The sequence below is a fragment of the Capsicum annuum genome, chromosome 11, assembly GCF_002878395.1.
Source record: "Capsicum annuum cultivar UCD-10X-F1 chromosome 11, UCD10Xv1.1, whole genome shotgun sequence".
NCBI classification, from domain to species: domain Eukaryota; kingdom Viridiplantae; phylum Streptophyta; class Magnoliopsida; order Solanales; family Solanaceae; genus Capsicum; species Capsicum annuum.
The window spans coordinates 4,642,129-4,663,961 of NC_061121.1; the positions used below are offsets into that span (position 1 = coordinate 4,642,129).

The 21,833-nt window shown below is 30.5% G+C and overlaps 1 protein-coding gene across 10 annotated transcripts; it reads right to left on the reverse strand.

The window, feature by feature from the left end:
* Window positions 1–834: 834 nt before the first annotated feature.
* LOC107848275 (nudix hydrolase 1) lies at window positions 835–17,722 on the reverse strand. Of its 10 annotated transcripts, none has more exons than XM_047399398.1 (6): window positions 17,542–17,718; window positions 16,385–16,459; window positions 12,333–12,407; window positions 11,788–11,862; window positions 1,236–1,437; window positions 835–1,060 (listed from the first exon to the last, which is right to left on the reverse strand). In XM_047399398.1, the coding sequence occupies exons 1-6, from the start codon at window positions 17,624–17,626 to the stop codon at window positions 1,030–1,032; spliced, it is 543 nt and encodes a 180-aa protein (XP_047255354.1). In that variant the 5' UTR covers window positions 17,627–17,718; the 3' UTR covers window positions 835–1,029. The 10 variants fall into 10 exon arrangements, with proteins under 10 accessions (XP_047255354.1, XP_047255360.1, XP_047255355.1 ...); XM_047399404.1 differs by lacking the exons at window positions 11,788–11,862; window positions 17,542–17,718 and adding exons at window positions 8,051–9,895; window positions 13,778–13,788; XM_047399402.1 differs by lacking the exon at window positions 17,542–17,718 and adding exons at window positions 8,051–9,895; window positions 13,778–13,788 and having other exon boundaries at window positions 1,010–1,437; window positions 11,788–11,852.
* Window positions 17,723–21,833: the final 4,111 nt, after the last annotated feature.

Sequence of the window (21,833 nt, forward strand, 5' to 3'; positions counted from 1 at the left end):
TGGCCAAAAACTCACTAGTAAAATAAATACTTAGAATTTTATTTTTAAGGGGTGGGGGAATTCTGCATGGTACCTAAATGTCACGGACCAACTAATTTTCATCTACAATCAACAACTAGGAGATTAAGGACAAAAGTATTATATTGAATAAGCTAGAGATGTCAATATCAAGACCTAAAACCAAAGAGCTTAAAATCCAGTTAACAATCTTGAAATCATCTTATAATTGATAATAGTTAGGTGATGAGTAAGCATGATTAACTTCATATATGGAGGATTAAGAATTAATTTTTGAAAGATGGCGTGTTTATCATATAACTACTACTTTTAAAAATGTTATTAAACAACCAATCTCTCCTTGATGATCTACAAACTAAGATTTAGATTGTGTTTGCAATACACAATATACACGCATGTTGATATAGTACGTGTTGATACAACTCTTTTGTGTTTTTAGCTGATATAGTATGTGCTGATACAATCGATACTTACCGCCTTAATACAACTGATATGTGATATAGCTCTTTCATCTGATACAAATACAATAGTTGTAGCTACGTTTCCGAAATTCGCAAATGATAATTATTTATGAAATTTTTCTCTAATTGGAACGTTGAGTTTCAATAATTTTCTTTGTTTAGCTGAGCCCAAATAGATAGAATTGGGATTTGGGAAGTCTTGTCCAACTTTAGAATGACTTGGATCACCTGTTTGTTAGAAATAATAGCACCTTTCAGAAAATAGTTGGACTCGCTTATTCCATGCAAGTCAATTGACTTCGATTAGACAAGACCACCCTACAGAGGAACATGCACATGAGGGCACCACCAGACATTGCAGATAAACCTACGAAAGAGTATATCATAGGTGATCACACCATCGGCGACCACATAAACCATTACACAAATGAAATACTCTAGTTAGTAAAGTAGGAAGGCCAACCTGTGAGAGAGAGGCTGAGACTTACGATTCGAAGACAAATCAGAGACTGCCAGACATCTCACAAAGGGACTATCAACGAGGACGTTGCTATAGCAAAAGCTTAGTGCACCAAACAACCCTTCAAAAATATCACATTCTAGAATCACTTGCCATTACAAAAAAAAACAGTGCATCAAATCCTAAATGCTTAGCAAAACAGTTAACTAGCACTAGTTGGAAAAGGGTTGAAGCCACTTTGGACCATATCTTCTAAAGGACCAAAGAGTGGTTTAGGGAGATTGTTCCATTCATACCAATCCCAACCAGCACATTTCTCAGGTTCAAGTGTTTCAGGCTTCTGGTTAACATCAGCAAGGACTGCTCTTACGAATATGCAAACGACATGCACTTTCTCCGAGATAATATTGTTAGTCACTGTTAGATACTCTGCTTTATCGATTTCTAATCCGGTTTCCTCCTTCACCTCCCTCTCAGCGCACTCTTCAAAACTTTCCCCTGTAACAAATACATGATCAAAAATAAAATTGGGTAAGCATTTTAAGATATATACGCGTTTAGTTTTGACATTGTTGATAATTCATAAAAATGAAAGCAAGAACGGATTTATAAAGGTCTACCCACGATTAGGCACAAGTTAAGATTCAACCAAATTGCACACCTTCTCTATGAAACTTAATAGTAAAAATTATTCATAATGGTACAATTGACAGTCTTAAATATCACAACTGAGTGCCAGCCATTGGCTGCAGCTGGCAGTTCCTACACTGGCTTCCTACGTTACGTGGACTCTTCAAGCCCCGTTGAGTGTGTACCAAATCCTCCAAAAGTAATGCATATTTGGAGGATCCGATACGGGTGAAGCAATATTTTTGGGTTAGTCTGAGCAATATAGCTGGTTTCAGTGATAAACACTCTAATCAGTTGTGAAAAGCCAGACCACCCTATACCTTGAAACTATCCTAAACCTTTCAACAACTAATAATCAGACCTCATTTCCCATACAATTTAATTCAGTCATAAAACCTAAGTTGCAGAAACTCTTCACTTTCGATGGCGGACTCGTGTCGGATTCTCCAAAAATACACCACTTTTAGAGAAATCGATATGCACCCATTGATATTCTTGAAGAGTCCGAGCAACATAGCATAAAACAACATGATGAGTCATTTGTGGAGATCGATGCAGTCGATCTAAGATGGTGCAGACACAAGACTCTTGGATTTTTCTCTTATGAAAATGTTTGCACGGACAACCATCAACCGATGAGTTGCTAATGTCTCTCTTCATTATATATTAAGGGTACTTCTATCTTGACCATTTGAATCAAAGTTATTTATGATTAACCTTCCACTTGAGGATGTTTCGTTAAATGGTATTTAGATAAATTCGTTTGTTTAGATTGATCCCATGGTTTGATTTTGAATCAGAATCCTGCTGCTCCAAGCAGAGGCGGAGCCAGCCGTTCGTCTGAACCCCCTTCGACGGAAAAATATACTATTTATACATGATTAAAATTATTTTTTATGTGGTTATATTAGATGTTGAACCTCCTTCGCCTTAGTTTTCTTTGAATATTGAACCCCCTTACTTGAAATCCTAGCTCTGACTCTGACTCCAAGTTCAGATTCTATCGCCTCCATTAGCTGCAAACGTCTTTGGAAAATAGTTAATTTTTTCAATAGTCTATTATGCAGGGGAACCTTTGTATACAGATAAAGCTACATTGTCCCCAACACAGCAAGTGCAGCAAAAGTGCAATGTGCAAGTGGAAGTTGACTTGCTTCACCCACTCCCCACTAGGGTCTCGATTAAGGGTGTAAATTAAGATAATGATGAAGACAATGACAACTGATGGAAAATTCAATACGGTTATTCACCAGATTTTTGTACAACGTGTAATCACCAATTGCAACAACATACCCAGTGTAACCCGACAAATGAGCCCTGGGGAGGGTAGAGTGCACACAGACCTTACCCCTACCTTGGGAGGTTGAGAGGTTGTTTCCAATAGAGCATAAGAGCCTCGGCTGTAATCACCAGGACAGCAAATCTAAAATGTACTTTGCGTAAAAGAAACAAGAAATAGACCAGTTCCTGTGGTTAATAATCAGACAGAAACTCACAAAGGCAATCTTAGGAAAAGAAGAACACAAGGAGAAGTTTAGGCAAGTGAACAAGACAAGACAATCAAAACAGTTTGGGTTCAAAAGAAACAGTCTGCAGGGTTGTGTGACAATGTAATGAATGTACCAATGTGAAGCCTGTTGGTTTACATCCTCTAATACTAGAGGTCAATATACATTATGGACAACTATTGCCTCAACCACTTATTCAGAACCATGAAGTTTCTATCAAATCAAAGTTGTATCAGGCTATGAACACATATTTGATCCTATTGCTGAACTCAAATGTGAACATATGCATATTGTGTTTTCAAAAATGTGTCGAATTGAACAGAACCAAGTATGGGAAGCTGTTGTTGCCTATGTTGCTAGGACTCTCCAATAATGATGCCACACCTGTGTCGGATCCTTCAAAAATGCACTATTTTTGAAGGATCCAACACCCACCCATTGAGATTTTTGAATAGTCCAAGCAACATAGGTTGTTGCAGATGAAAGGGCAGCAACAAATCACTAGTAATTCAAGAATCCAATAACTAGAGGATACCCAACTTATGCATACTTTCTAGGTGGAAGGGGCTGCTAATACTACTCGAGGCACATGTTTATACTAATTTTAACTTTTCCTAAGTAAGCGTTAACACTGTGACTTTAGATATGTGTCTTTGCGAGTGCAAGAACCTGTCTTTGAAAATATCCTAAAGGCATAATGCACAAACAAACACTTAAATTTAGGCTCACGTGGCAAGTAAGCACTCCAACTTTGAGAGTGCGCATCTAGACACCTCAAACGTGATCTCAATCGGCAACGAAAAACTTCAACTATTCTCACCGTGTCTCGTGGATGCTCGATGCTGCCGAAACAAATAAATTTTGAAGTCGTCTAGATGATCATTTTGCAAGTTGGAGTGTTCAACTCAGTGTTCAGGAATGCGTGATGCGAAAAAAAGGGACACAGCTCCGCATTACGCGAAGCGTGAAACGATGTGAGCGCATCATTGAAGTGAAGTAGTGAAGAAGTCGCAGTAGTGGTAGCCGCACAGTGAAGAAGAAGTCGCAACAGTGGACTTCAAAGTTAACCTTAGAAAATTGTAGCATTGGTAGACACTGCAGGAGACTCTTTTTTTTAAAAAAATTTAAAATTGACCTTAAATATAAAATCAACACGAAGTGACTCTTTTTTTAATTTAAAATTAACCCTAAAAATAAAATCAACATGATGCGCTTGCATCAGCCACACGCAGCGAGAGGGGCTCGCATCGCTTCGCATCATCGCATTATGCGACAATGCGAGCGCATTCCTGAACACTGGTTTAACTGACACATGACAGACAAGTCAAGGTGTCTAGATGTGCATACTCAAAGTTAGAAGAACATACTTGTCAGCTGAAGCCAAGTTTGAGTGTTTGTTCATGTATTATATCTTATCTAAAACTCCTCATATAGACAATTCTGAAGAAAAAAAAATTGAAATTTTGTATTGTGGTTGTTTGTGATTTCCCTTTTTTTTTTTTCGGGGGGTAATCTTGGAAGATATTCTTCCAAATAAAGGTGATTGTTCTAAGTTTTTAACAAGTTTTTGAAAAAAAAGTAAGTTTTTTTAATACTCCAGTTTTTCTTCTTTGTTTAATCAAACAAAAAACTACTACTCCGTTTTAATTGTTTATCTTACTTTATCTTTTGGTCCGTTTTAAAAAGAACGTATTTTTCTTTGTGTAAACAACATAAACTCCAAGTGTTTCCGACATAATTACCATCTCTCCCAACTTTTTTATAAATTACTGAAAATCCCATATATGATACATTACTCGATTATATGATACATAATTAACATATTTAATGCGGTTAAATTTGTAATAAATGGTAATTAAGCATTATCCTGTTTAATGAAATCCCATAAAAATAGGAACTGCCATTTTTAAAAAATAATGTTACACCAAATTCCTTATAGATACATAAATGAAAGCTATGATACATAACTTCCCAACTAATTGACTATAAAAAAAGGAAAATAACGGTAAAAATGGAAATAACAACACAATTAACGCAATTCTGATTGGAATAATGTCTCTTGAATCCTAAAAATTAGTGTCAGCTTCATAATTAAATTTTGAATTACCAAAAACAATAATCTTCGATGAAATTTCTTCCAAATTCTTTCATCTTTGTTTTCTTCTTCTGATTTCTTTATTTTAAATACGAAATGAACATCTCCATTCTGTTGAATTTTACAATGTTTGAATGAATAAATTTTGATATGAACATACAAAAGTAATGAGATTGTTGTAGGAGAAAGTATTTCTTTTTTTAGATTGATTTCAAAAAACAATCCACTTCGATGAAAATTTCAGAAAACAAATTCTCTCATCTTTGTTTTCTTTTCCTGATTTCTTTATTTTGAATATGTTCTGAACATCTCCATTCTATTGAGATTTTACAGTGTTTGAATGAATAAACTTCAATATGAAAACTATAAAAGTGATGAAATTGTTGTTGGAGAAAGTGTTTCGTTTTTGAGTTGATTTCGACAATCGCAATCAAATTTGATATTGATTAATCAAGAAAAAAATCGACGTCAGATACGTTGTCAAAGAAAATTCATCGCCAATTATGATCCGGAAGACAATGAAGTAAAGGTTTATGTTGAGTTCAAGAATAATATTTTTGAATTTGTAATGTAGCTCGAATGATGGTATATTGGTGTTGTAATATGATACATTACTGCTTATATTTAATGTATCAGGTCACAAAAGATGCATCTGTGACTTTTTTCGAAAGAGAATTGATATTTATATTTTAAGATACATAGCGTGTTTCACGTAGTCTGATTAATTTGTTGCTTTGTTTTTAGTTGGTCTAGCGTTAAATATGGTTTAAACAATATTGTAGTATATTTCATTTGAGACCTGATATATTTTGATGTATTATAGAATTTAATTTTATAGTATATTTCCATTACATAAACAAGTAATTCATTTGGATTATCTTGTACAAGCTCAAGCATCAACAAGTATTTGATTATTTGTCCTTAAAAATTCGATTTGGGCAGATCAAGAAATACACCAAAGCATGTCTGCTTAAACAATTTGAGTACTTTTACCCGCAAAATTCTTAATATCGATAGCAAATTTATGATTGCACTACCAAACCTCATAGGATGAGGTGGAACGGATTTGATAACATATTTCATCACGCGCGTTCAGAAATATTGAACATAATATAACGTAATAGAATAATAAAGATATATTTATTTTTATAATATATTTCTTAACATAAATAACATGATTACATTGGATGTACCGGGTGTAAAAGTACCCAAAACACACACAACTTTTACTATGTATCAGAAATAATGAAATATCTCACTAAGTTAAATCTATGTATTGAATTCAGTATATTAAATGTATCATATGTAAAAGAACTCAAATAATATACAAATTTCAGTATGTATTAGAAAACATGCAATATCTCTCAGTAAAATTTGACCTATGTATCAAACTCAGTATATTTAATGTATCAGGTGAAAAATAACCCAAAACACATACAACTTTTACTATGTATCATAAAACAGGCAATATCTCTGTAACATTACAGCTCTGTATCGGATGCCTCGTTTACATTATCGTTTGTTATATTTTGTATTATGATATATAATTATAATGTATATGGGCGAAATTCATCTATCAAATACATAAAAATCATATCTTTGATAGTGGGTCTCTTTTCGCAACTTTCTTTCTATTTCTTATTCTCTTTGAAACAACATTCTTTTTCTCTTTGAAACAACAACAACAAGCTTTTTCTCATTACTTTCAACAACATCCCGTAACTTCTTCATTATTGTCAGATCGTTTCGATGCTTATATCTATTTTCACTAAAATCACTGTCTTCAAAATCAAAGTTATCCGGCACAAACTCAACATTAACTTCAGTAAGAGTTGCAACAACTGAATAAGACCAATACCCGACTCCATTAATTTTGTTAAAATGGTGAAATAACATAAAATTAAAAAAACGATTTGCTTCAATTTTAGAACTAATAAACTTAAAAATCAAACACGAAATTTATGGAGTAATTTGCATCAATGGAAGACCATTACTTCAAATGGAAGATGTTTTTGCATTAAACATGGGATTTGGTGTAATCTAAGTCAATGAAATCGTGATTTAAGGCAAAATTTTAGGAGTTGTTTGTTGTTTATTGAAGTGGATAGTAATGTATCAGAAAAATAGTGTGTAAAGTGGTTTAGAAGGTATTTTTGTAATTAGTTTAGGTAGATGGGATTTTAAGTAATATTAAAAAGTTAACGTGTTGTTTTAGGTAATTTTTCCTTTTTCTTTTAACAATTCTTTAATTTCAACTTTACACGTGGTACTATGAAATTAAAGAGTATTTTTGGTACATTATACATATCGTTAATTTAAAACTACAATATTTACAAGTTTTCTTTACTCTTTTAAACTCCGTGTTAAATCAAAATCAGACAAATTAAAATTCACAACAGCAACAACATACCTAGTGTATTTCCACAAAAGAGGGAAAGTATATGCAGTCCATACTACATCTCATATGAAGTAGAGAGGTTGAGATAGATAACAGTATAATAAACAAAAAAATATAAAAATAAATAATAAAATAGGATAACACAGCAAGATAATAAAAGAACAATACACAGCAATACTATAAACTATCTATTTGAGATCACAAGCATCATCAAAAATCTAATACAAAGTAAAGACAAGCAATGAAATCATATTATACTCCCTCTTTTCTTTTTAATTAACATATTACACCTCTGACTCCATAAATTTTGACCAACATTTTAACATATACTTTTTCAATATATAAATATGACAAAGATAGTACATAATAAAATTTTCAAATATTTAAATTTAAAATTTAAACTATTAAACAATTCTAAAGTAACCAATATGTGAATTTATACTTAGACAATCAAGTTAAAGATATTTTTAGGTTACTAACCGAACTCCAGGTGGCCGCCGGGAAGTGCAAAAGTACTATGACCGATGGCGGAGAGGCGTTTTCCTAACAGAACTTTACTTCCGTTCAATAGAAATACCGCTACGCCGACTTTAGGCATCGGAGACGGTGGCGGTGAAGGCGGCGTTCCGGTTGACGGAGCTCCGTTTTCCATTTCTCCGGCACCAGAATAAATTTTACGGGGAGAATCAAAATGGAGTATGCGTGTGGGAGTATTTATAGTATTTGAAAAGTTTTGGTGGGTCCCGCCACTTTTTATATTACACTAATAAATTTTAATTAAGGTCTGGTTTGGTACGTAAACTAAATTGTCCCAGAAGTATAATCTCTCGACTATTTTATACTATCATATATGGGCGGTGGTATAAATAGTCACATGATTGATGGGTAATATGGGTAATATCAAGATTAAATGTGACGGTATTAATTTTATGTAATATTTGATTGAAGGTATAAATTAATTTCGGTATAAATTTATATCATCAATTAAATATGATATAAATTTTATTTATGAGATATTCCGTTTTATACCTCCTACCAAATGATCCTTAAGGTCCCGTTTGGTAGGAAAAATAAGTGATAGCTAATTTCGAGATTAGTTTTAAGATTAGATTATTCCATGTTTGATTGATATAAAATTCGTGAGATAACTTATTTCGATATAAGTTATCTGAATTGTAGTGTTAATTTTATCTCTCCTTAAATATGGAATAACTAATCTCGAAATTAGTAAATTCGAGATAACTTGTTTCCCAACCAAACAACCCCTAAGGCTTCTGTTATACAGGGATTTGTTGAAGATATTCTAATAATAAGAATTTATTATAGAGTTTGAGCTCGTAACCTCTTGATGAAATAATGACAAGTACGCTCGATAAGATAAGTAAAAATATCTCATGAATATTCTATGATATTATTTTAAGTTTTTATTTGGTATGAATATTTTTTTTAATATTTCATTGGCGCCTATAACACTAAAACTTCTGTTATGGACACGAGTTGCTAAAGGGCTAATCAGAAGAATCTATTATAGAATTTGAACTCGTCACCTCATAGTTAAATGACAATAAGTACACTCGATAAGATAAATAAAGATATCTCACGCCGGTCTACAATATTATTTTGTTTTTCCATTTTGTATGAATAATAAATTTCATAATTTTAATAAATGATGGAATAATATAATCTCAAATTAACTCATACCTCAAATAAAATTGATCTCGAATTTTATTTCGAAATTGTTATCTGTATTTCACGTGTAGCAACTATTCTGAATAGCCTAACAAGGAACTCTTGGGCTTTTGAATGCTCAGCCCATTCAAACTTGTTTGGATGGGAGATTTGCAAAAGTAGACCAATTCAGTGTCATTATTTAGATTTTAACCTAAGTTAGTGTGGCTTTAGAGTCCTTATGCAAGTCTTGACAGATCGCCATTAAGTTCGAATCGATACAACCAGCCGCCACTAGATGTTTATCGTTTCTTTGAATATCGCTAAGTAAATTGAAATGATAAAGTTTATCGTTTACAATTTACTATGAATCAGTAACTACAATAATAACATATCCATCCCGCAAGTGAAGTTTAGGAAAGATAAAGTACATATACCTTACCACTACCTCTACCTCTGCGAGGTAGCTATAGAGGTTGTTTCCGAAATTTATAATTCATAAATTTCAAATCCTAACTCCGACTCTACTGATATTATTTCAATTTAATTAGGGCCTAGTCCTGCCGTATCTACATCTAGTACCAACATCGCAGCCTCTGGGGAATACTGTTGGAGAGTGGATTATACAACTACCATAAATCTTCCCATTGCATCTATCTACAGAAAATAGGCAATCGTCTTAAGCTTTCAAATTTGAGGAACCTCCATTTTTTTAATAATAAATATGTATCTTTTATAAAAAAAAATATTAAATGTTATTCATAGAAAAAATAAATTTCTTATAAAAAAGTAAGGAATTATTAGAAGAAGTTTGATGTGTATTTAAACTTTAAAGTATTATGTCTTAAGAATGATTAAATGCGTAAGTTATATTGAAGGAAAAAGAATTACTAGAAGAAATCGCTATAAAAAAATATTAACGACTTTGCATCTCAAAAAATTTAAAATATGAACTTAATTAATAAAAAAAGATATTTAGTTTCTTAAAAAAGTAATAAAGAAATATATTTATTTTTCTTAAAAATTTAAGACCTCCATTTAATTTTCGTCTTGGGCCACCGAAGTGCTTGAGCCGCCCCTAAATTTTAATTAAAAATAAATAAACAAACAAACAAACAAACAAATAAGCATAGATGATTACTTTTCGAGATCAAACAGAATGACATTTTTCCATCTCTAAAAATGATTTAAAGTCGAGATAAGCATTCAATACCCTCCTTGCAAACTATGACTAAAGTTGTTACGACACACTCCAACTTCATAGGGATCCTATTAACTCCTGAACTCAATTTTAGCGTAATTTGTCATCCTTTTATGCTTACGTGACATCTTTATTACATAAAATGAGGCTCACGTCAAAGATGTCACGTCAGCTAAAAAGATTGACAAAAGATGTCACATCAGCTAAAAAAGTTGACAAAAATACGCTAAAATTTAATTCAGGGGTAATAAAACCTCGTAAAATTAGAGTATGTCGTAGTAAATTTGGTCATAATTCAGAGATACTAAATACTTTATTCTTTAAAGCCTATTTTGACCTTTAATGGCAAGTTTTTAAAATTTCTTATCGCGTGATTTAGACTCGTTGCTATAAAGTTTGAAAAATCTTTATTTCTTCTTTAAATTCGCTGTCTAATCAAATATCGTCACATAAATAAGGGTCATTTGCATTTTGACTCTATTTTGTGTCGATTTTTAATCTTTGCCCTTCAAGATTAAAAAGAAAAATTCATAAGACATGCATTTATAATTTTGCATCATAATATTTCGTAAGCTATGTCCCACACTATCAAGAAGGCTAAGTTCGATTGCTAAATGAAAAAAAAATAAAAATTAAAGATCCACTTATTTTAAAAAACAAATCGTGCAATTAAATAAAAACTAAGACTACAAATATGGAGTCCAAAACTTATTGTAAATTGACAATTAACCTGAATATTTAGATAATTGTGAAAATTAAGCTTTTAAAAATGAGAATAATAATAATATATAGATTTTAGGCAGTATTATACCAGGTGATTGTTGGGTTACACTTCAAAGAAAGAATTACAAACATATTTTTTAGTTTTAAAAGATAAATCAGAAAGAAAAATGAAACATTTATCATCAAGGTTAATACACTAGGTAATTAATAATGTCATATACTCCCTTCGTTTCTAAATATCTATCACATTTTTTTGCTTGCCTACCTCTTAACATTAATATTACCTAGAGGTTAATTTAACTATAGTACCCTTATTTATTGCTTCTCTTTATTTAATATTTTTAATTTTTGCACTATATTAATATCATACAATATTTATGGCTAAAGATAAAGACGAAAACAAACATGTAATTACATTATGTCTTGATTTTTTAAAATAACAAATAATATGAAATATTTAATTACAGTATGTCTTGATTTTTTAAAATAACAAATATTATGAAATATTTATCTTTAGTAAGAACTACTCATAATCAATCTATTGGAAATTTATTGTGAGAAAATAATTCTGAATATCTAATTTTACTATTAATTAAAATACAAAGATTATCACATAAAATATTACCTTGAGGTGGATGTGGGTCAGTTGCTGAATGATCTGGTTTAGAGTGATTAGGCCTCGTGGTTATTCTTTTATTACATGTCATGACAATAATTATATTAAAAAAGAAAGTTAGAATTATATAAATTAATAATGTCATATACTCCCTTCGTTTCTAAATATCTATCACATTTTTTTGCTTGCATACCTCTTAACACTAATATTACCTAGAGGTTAATTTAACTAAAGTACCCTTATTTATTGCTTCTCTTTATTTAATATTTCTAATTTTTGCACTATATTATTATCATACAATATTTATGGCTAAAAATAAAGACGAAAACAAACATTTAATTACATTATGTCTTGATTTTTTAAAATAACAAATAATATGAAATATTTAATTACAGTATGTCTTGATTTTTTAAAATAACAAATATTATGAAATATTTATCTTTAGTAAGAACTACTCATAATTAATCTATTAGAAAATTTATTGTGAGAAAATAATTCTGAATATCTAATTTTACTATATATTAAAATACAAAGATAATCACATAAACTATTACCTTGTGGTGGATGTGGGCCAGTTGCTGAATGATCTGGTTTAGAGTGATTAGGCCTCGTGGGTATTCTTTTATTACCTGTTATGACAATAATTATATTAAAAAGGAAAGTTAGAATTATATAAATTGATTTGTCTAATTTTATAAGATTTTTTTATCCAGGATCACGCACTGTTGTTATAACTTTCATCACAATCTCAGTCCTTAGAGTGAGCACTTTGTAGTCTACACTTTGTGCATACTGGGTAAATCTTTCATTGCATAAGTACATATAAACCATACAAGGAATATAGATCGTACTAGGCAAGTCCTTTGCAATAAACTCAACTGAGAAGATATTAAGAGGGAATCAATCTCAAATCATTCACGTGGATAACATCCTCCGAACCATCTTAAGTCATTCTGAAGGAATTGATAAGTAATTTTATTATATGAAAAAGGGTCAAAAATACCCTTGAACTATTCAAAATGGATCACAAATATCCTTCATTTGTTTTTTGGTTCAAAAATACCCTTCTGTTTGTTTTTTGGCTCAAAAATATCCCTCCGTTAATTTTTTGACTCAAAAATATCCCTTTATTTTTTTTAACTCAAAAATACCCTTCTTTCTAATGAAATGCCACCAAGCACAACACGTAAATTAAAAAAAATCATTTAATCAATCCATGTCAACATACACGTGGAAAATCACTCCATTTAATCCACCTAATAATCAAACCATTTTATTCTATTTCAAAATCCGATCCGATCCATATTAAAAAAATCCAAATCAAGAGGCAAAATTCAATTCTTCAATTTTTTCCTCATAACATCCTTTTTCACCGCCTTATATTTCATTATTTTACGTTTTCAAGTTACGAGAATCACTCGAGCAATTCTTGACCTCATCAACTTATGGTTATTCTATATTGGCACTAAACTTTCGCTCTCCAAATTTCAAGTTCATCTCTGAATTATTATTCCTCTCGCTACAATCAGGGTCCTCATTAGACAAATTTAGATAGGACTCTCAATAGCAGTTCGAGTTCTTGAAAATTGAATCAACTATTTGAAGATTTAATTATTTAGGATCGACCCGAGTAAATAATCCTTCTTATTAGTATAGTTATTATTTCTCTCATGGTTTTCATATTATGATCTGGAATTTGATTGTCCAGATAATATTCTCATATTAAAAAGTGTCTAAAGTTTAATTAAATTTAAAACGCTAGAATTGTTGAAATGAGGATATCCATCAAAATGTTAAGGATCTTTGATAAGTGATTAAATTTTTTATATTTCATTAAAATTTTTTATAATAGACAAAATCATTTAATTTTAAATAATCAATTGTTGTACATGTAAGACACGAGCAATTAAACTAGTATATATAATGAATTTGCTTACTGAAAATTAATTTAAGGCAAAAATAAAAACAATTAGATTAAAGTGAAGTAATAATAACAAACCTGATAATAATCTTCGAGAGGCCATTGTTGAGGATAAACCAAAAATTAAGACAAAAAAAGAGTATGAATGATATTTTGATATTCATAGCTTCAAAGGATTGGAGAAAAATGATTTTTTTTTTATAATATGATGTGTTTAATTAATAAGCTTATACTTATAATTTTTCTATATTACAAAACGTGTGGACTTGGTCCTTTTTAGTATTGGAAAATTGTCACAGTCCTTCTCAAGTTGATGAGTTGAATGAGTCATAACTCAATGAGCACTTTTACTAAAACACAATATACTCTATCACTAAAACACAATATACTCTATCCGTTAAATTTTACTTGTCGTATTTTACTTTATAAAAATTAATTTAATTGATATTTCTTTATTCATTTTTTCTCTCATACTTTCTATTGATCAACAACCAATTGAAGTGCTTTATACGTCTTTACTACTCATATAAAATTAATTTTCTTTATTTTTTTCTCACGCTTTTCATTGATCAACAACTAATTGAAGTACTTTATACTTCTTTACATCATACAAGATTATCCAAGTTAAGATATATTGAAGGAAAGAATTTATTGCCTGTCGTAGTATCTCAAATAAGGCGTGCATTCCTGACCTTATAATAGGTGATTCGCTCCCGTAACAAAGAAAACGTTGGATCAATCGAAGGAGATACTATAAGTCCTATGCCGCACACATCTAATCAATGTGTGTGGTTAAACGGATCTACCGATAAGACAGGTCAAATATGTGATTCAGTCGATAAAAAAGAGAGTGTGAAGACTCTGTGTGTGTTGGTGGTGGGATTGTGTGTTGTCCCTACACACGAAGTTAAATTGAATTATATTAATTTAACAGTTAAAACTTAAATGTTCATATGAAAAATACGATGTTGTAATCCTTCTCGTATGATAAAAAGATATTTTAAAATATTAATCAAAATTCATAGAGTTCATTTGACTCTAAAAAGTGAAACATAACAAGTAAAAATAATTGGAGAGTTGATAAAGAAACAGACTTTGGGCCTAACTCAACCTCAAAAGCTAACTCATGGGGGGAGAATTGTCCAAGACCATATAAGGAGACCAAAGACCCTTTAACCCAGCGATGTGGGACTCCAACAAGAGTAGTAAAGTTGCAAAGATAAGATAATTAAGGTTGGCGAACATTTTGTCCTCCTTCAGTGTCAAAGTGTTATCTTAGCAAAATCATAATAACTAAGAAATAAATAAATACAATGTGAAGTTTATTAAATTACCCCTATATGATAGATGTATCTTGAAAATTGGGTACTATTAGGAGTCGTTTGGCTTGAGGTATAAGGGATAAATAATCTCGAGATAAAGTGAAGGATTATTTTATTTCATATTTGGTTGGAGGTATTAGTTTGTATCGATATTATTCATCCATCATTTATATCATAGTAATGGAATAAGTTATTCAATATATATGATGAGATAATTAATTTCAAAATTATCAATCTCAAAATTAATTATTCCAAATTCCCAACCAAACAACCCCTCATGGAAAATGGCATATAAGGATACAATTGAAAATACTTTGTATTATTTTTTATTTGAAATATTGACACTTATTTTAAAACGAAGAAAGTATCAGTTATAATAATTTATTATAATTGGTCAATTTAGGTGTCTTCAGAAGTCGATGACTGTGATGTGTGTAGTTTAGCTGCGACTAAAATTGGACCCACCCACGGAATGGACTTATTTTATATTATTTTTTTTTCGTCTTATTGTCACATAAATAAGGGTCATTTGCATTTTGACTCTATTTTGTGTCGATCTTTAATCTTTGCCCTTCAAGATTAAAAAAAGAAAAATTCATAAGGTATGCATTTATAATTTTGTATCATAATATTTTGTAAGCTATGTCCCCCGCTATTAAGAAGCGTAAGTTCCATTGCTAAATAAAAATAAAAATAAAAATTAAAGATCCACCTATTTAAAAAACAAATCATGCAATTAAATAAAAACTAGGACTACAAATATGGAGTCCAAAATTTATTGTAAATTGACAATTAACCTGAATATTTAGATAACTGTGGAAATTAAGCTTTTAAAAATGAGAATAATAATAATATATAGATTTTAAGCAGTATTATTCCAGGTGATTGTTGGGTTACACTTCAAAGAAAGAATATAAGCATCTTTTTAGTTTTAAAAGACAAATCATAAAGAAAAATGAAACATTTATCATCAAGGTTAATATACTAGGTAATTAATATCATATACTACCTTCGTTTCTAAATATTTGTCACATTTTTTTTATTTGCATACCTCTTAACACTAATGTTAACTAGAAGTTAATTTAACTAAATTAACTTTATTTATAACTTCTCTCTATTTAATATTTCTAGTTTTTGCACTCTATTAATATCACTCAATATTTATGACTAAAGATAAAAGACTTCAACAAATATGTAATTACAGTATGTCTTGATTTTTTAAATTAACAAATATTATGAAATATTTATTTTTAGTAAGAACTATTCATAATCAATCTATTCAAAATTTATTGTGAGAAAATAATTATGAATATCTAATTTTACTATTAATTAAAATACAAAGAAAAATCACATAAAATATTACCTTGTGGTGGTGGTAGTTCAGTTGCTGAAGGAGCTGTTCCAGAGTGATTAGGCCTAATTGGGATTCCCTCATTACCTATCATGACAATAATTCTATTAAAAAAGAAAGTTGAATTATATAAATTGATTTGTCTAATTTCTATAAGATTTTTTGTTGAGGATAACGCATTGCCGCTATAACTTTCATCACAATCTCAGTGCTTCGAGTGAGCACTCTATGATTAACACTGGATAAACCCCTTAATGTGTAATTACATGTAAACCACATAGGGAAGGTAAATAGCACTAGGCATGTATTGTGTGACAAACTCAACTCAAAAGACATTAAGGGGGAATCGATATCAGATCATTCATGTGGATAACACCCTCCGAACCAACTAAGTCATTCCGGAGGACTTCATAAGTAATTTTATTATATGTATTTTCTAGTATCTATACATAGAATTAAGTCCAATTCACAGGATTTTACAAGTTTATTTGTCTATGGAAACCAATTTTAAAAAGGAAAAACAGAAGTCATTACTAATAACTAAAAATTTCTATTTTGCCTTTCTTTTTTTGGAGTTTTAAATTTGCAATATAATAACCAATAGAGAAAAAAAAATCTTGGTATATATATTGGACCTTCCTATTTCAACCACTTTCATCGCGAATTAATTTAATATATCATCTAAATTATGGAAAATTTGTTCTAAAAGAAAAAGTAGTTTTACTAGGTATAGTTTTCATAATTTGGATGATTATAGATAAGTAAGTAATCCTTCTTATTGGTATAGTTATGAGTAAGTAATCCTTCTTATTGGTAATATAGTTATTATTTCTCTCATGGTTTTCATGTTATGATCTGGAATAGGATTGTCCAGATAATATTCTCCTATTAAGAAGTGGCTAAAGTTTAATTAAATTTAAAACTCCAGAATAGTTCAAATGAGGTTATCCATCAAAATGTTAAGGATTTTGATAAGTGATTTGAACTTTTTACATTTCATTAAAATTTTTTGCAATAAACAAAATCATTTAATTTTAAATATCAAACATTATACGTGTGAAGCACGTGTAATTAAACTAGTATATCTAAACGTAATAAATTTGTTTAATGAAAATTAATTTAGGACAAAATAAAAACAATTAAATTAAAGTGAAGGATTAATAACAAACCTGGTAATAATCTTCGAGAGGCCACTGTTGAGGATAGACAAAAAATTAAGACAAAAAAGAGTATGAATAATGATTTGTGATACATATCTTCAAGGAATTGGAGAAAAATATGATGTGTTTAATTAATAAGCTTATACTTATAATTTTTTTTCTATGTTAGAAATGTGTGGACTTGGTCCTTTTTAGTATTGGAAAATTGTCATTTTGTTTATGACCCTTTTTATGGTTCTTGACTTGACTTGACTTGTAGTCTTTTTGGACTAAAAAATATTTATAGTAATAATTAGTTGGTCAACTTTAAAGTCTTCTCAAGTTGATGAGTTGAATGAGTCATAACTCAATGAGCACTGATACCCTATCGGTTAATTTTTACTTGTCACATTTTATTTTATGAAAATCATTTTAACTGATTTGCTTTGTTCATTTTTTTTCTCACGCTTTCCATCAATCAATAATTAATTGAAGTTTATACTTCATTACTATTCGTACAAGATTGACAAAGTTATATAGAGGATAAAAGTTTATCGTCTGTCTTAGTATCTCAAGTAATAAGGTGTGCGTGTCTGTCCCTTTAGTAGGTGATTCATTGTTGTTAGCGAAGAAAATGTTAGATCAATCAGAGGAGAGATAAGTCTGCTGCCCCACACATCTAAGCAATGTGTGTGTTTCACTAGATCTTGGACTGGTCAAATGTGTGATTCAATCGATAAAGAAGCGCGTGTGAAGAATGCGTCTTGGGGGTGGGGGTTGTGTGTTGTTCCTATTGGGCAAGGCATAAGCTTCCAAAGCTAAATTGAATTAGAATAATTTAATGTTTAAAATTAAAATGTTCATATGAAAAAAAGCACGACGAATTGTACTCCTTCTTGTGTTAATATGATAAAAAGATACATTTTAAAATATTGATCAAAATTCATAGAGTTAATTTGATTCTCAAAAGACGAAACATAACAAGTAAAAGTGATTGGAGAGAGTAGTAAAATTGCAAAGATAAAGTAATTAAGGTTGGCGTACATTTCATCCTCCCTTAGTGTCAAGGTAAGTGTTATCTTAGCAAAATCATGTTAACTAATTAATCAATAAATACAATGTGCAGTTTACTAAATTAACCCTATACGATAGATGTCTCTTGAAAATTGGATACTATTAGGGGTCGTTCGTTGTGAGGTCCTATAAGGGATAAATAGTCCCGAGATAAAGTGAAGGATAATTTTATTTTATATTTGGTTGGAGGTATTAGTTAGTAGAAAAATTATTCATCCATCATTTAAATCATAGTAATGAAATAAGTTATCCAATATACATGGTGAGATAATTAATTTCGAAATTATCAATCTCAAAATTAATTATTTCGAATTTCCAACCAAACGACCGCTCAAGGAAAATGGTATATAAGGATACAATTGAAAATACTTTGTATTAATTTTTATTTGAAATATTGACACTTAGTTTGAAACGGAGAAAGTATCAGTTATAATAATTTATTATAATTGGTCAATTTAGGTGTCTTCATAAGTTGATGACTGCGATGTGTGTAGTTTAGCTGCGACTAAAATTGGACCCACCCACGGAATGGACATGTTTTATATTGTTTACTTCTCTTATTTTATATGACATTATTTAATTTAATATAATATCTAAAAAAAAAAAGTTTATAGCCTTAAATAATTTTTTTTATATTTGTGTGATTGTAAATCATTTCATTAAAAATAAAAGGAGAATTTTAATATTAAATTATTTCTGCGACCACTAGATGTTTAGTATAAATTGTCCTCTTAGGTCATTAGACGATTTTTCAATGGATGGACTTGTCACAAGTCATGGTAACCACCAAGGGTTCAATACAAATTATTTTAACGAGTCACCAAGAGTTTCTGATGGTTGGAGCTTGCCATAAGATATGGAGATGTTTACAAGGAATATATACAATTATACATTTACTTGCATATAGGTATATTTGGAGGTAGGAATAGTGAACATATATTAACCCTATCCATTTCTTCATACAATTATCACAATTTTTCTTAAGAGCTATGATAGTAAAGAAGGGGAGCTTTGGATCAGAGTGATGGGTAAAGTTGTGTCATGTGACCAGGAGGTCACGAGTTCAAGCCATGAAAATAGTTTCTCTCGAAAATGTAGAGTAAGACTGCGTCCAATAGACTCTTATGGTCCTGCTCTTCTATGAACCCCACGCATAGCGAAAGCTTTAGTACGAAGGCTATCCTGGCGTCTCTATCCAAGGGATGAGTAGCTGTAAAATAAATTTGATTGCCTTGACGACGACAATTGTCAAGTATTTTCTTGACGATAATTCTCGATAGTTTTGTTTTAGAGTATTGGTGAGGTATGTCATTTAGGAATTGCTCATTTGTGGTATTACTTGGTGTTAATTTTGTTTATACTTTTATTTGTTTTTAAATATATGTTGTTTCTTTTTTTTTTTTTTTATCATTTCTATATAAACTGTTTTTGTTTTGAGCCGATGATCTATCAAAAACAGCCTTTATCTCGCCCCTGTTATTTCAAATATACTGAGTATGTTATTATTATTGTTTCTTGTGTATTCGAAATTCACTAACTCAAATATATAAAACCATGGTTCGAGTGCTTAAATAAACTTTACTAACAAATTTTAAAAATAATCTATGTATTTAACCATTTAAGAGATTTATATCCTTTATGTAAAATTTCCATTCTTTATTCTCCTCATTTGGAAACTGCATAAAATGGGATGCAAAAAGATTTCTATATATATACAATATAATAGGCAAAATGACCTTCTGGACCCTGTACTACTATGTCGGTTTGTAAGTTGGACATTTCTACTTACATGTTTGTCATTTGAATCCCTGAACCCACTAAAAAAATAATATTTTAAACCTTTTTTTGGTGAGTGTAACACACTCTCCCCCACGTCAGCTGCCATGTCAGCTGTCACGTCTGCCACGTCATTTAAAAAAAATAAAAAAATATTACATTAAATTTCAAGTCATTTTTAAAATGCTACATAACAAGTTAAATATTAAAATTAATTTAATTAAATAATAATAATTTATAAATTGTAGAAAATTTTGGATAATCATGTTTTTATTTTTGCTTACAAATTAAACATCAAATTCATTCCAAATAATTAAAATTCTTCTTCAACTAATTTAAATTTTTAACTATAAATTCATATATACAAACATAATAAATTTTTTATTTTTAAATTTGAATATTTTTAACAAATTTACGAAAAGTTTAATTTTTTTTCAAGCGAAATTCACTATCACTCACTTTCAATTTAAATTTAATTTAATCCCCAAAAACATAAAAAGATTTTAAATTTGAATTTTAATTAAAAAAAATGAAAAGAATTGAATTGAGAGTGAAAATTAAAATAAAAAATAAAAAGTGAACGTGTGGGGGGGTGCTGGAAGAGTGTCGGGATGGGGTGTGGGGACTGGAAGGGGCTGGGGTGGGGTGAGGACGGGGCTGGGAGGGGTATTGGGGCTGGAGGTGGAGTGGGGAGGGGCTGGACGGGTCTGAGGTGGGGTGGAGAGGCTGGAGGTGGGATGGGATGGGATGGGGCTGGGTAGGGTGGGGGGTGGGGACGGGCTGGGGTGGAGGTGGGGAAGGGCTGGACGGGTGTTAGGGTGGGGAAGGGCTGGACGGGTGTTAGGGTGGGGTGGGTGGCTGGGGTGGGGTGTGGGGGTGGGGAGGGAGTTTTTTTAAAAAAAAAAAATTAAAAATATTTTTAAAATTTTTAATAATATTTTTAAATTTTTAAAAATATTTTTAAATTAAAAAGATGGAGGAAAAAAAATGATCCTTTTTTATTTTTTTTTAAATTTTTAAAAATATTTTTAAATTATTTGTAAAATTTTAAAATTATTTTTAAAATTTTTAAAAATATTTTAAAATTATTTTTAATTTTTTAAAAATATTTTTAAATTTAAAAAGATAGACACAAAAAAAGGACCCTTTTTATTTTTAATTTTTAATATATTTTTTAATTATTTTAATATAAAATTGATCAAAAATGGACCCCACTCGCACCTCCAGGCGAGTGATTACACTCTCTTTGTCCTAGTCAGCATGACTTTGCCACATAGGCAGGGTCAACGGTCAAAGGGTGCAAAATGTTGTTTTTTTATGGGTTCAAGGGTCCAGATGACAAACATGTAAGTAGAAGTGTCCAACTTACAAAACCAACATAATACAGGGATCCAAAATATCATTTTGCCAATACAATTTATTACAAGAAATGTCCGTGAATAGCTTTAAAAATGAATGATCTTGAACTATTA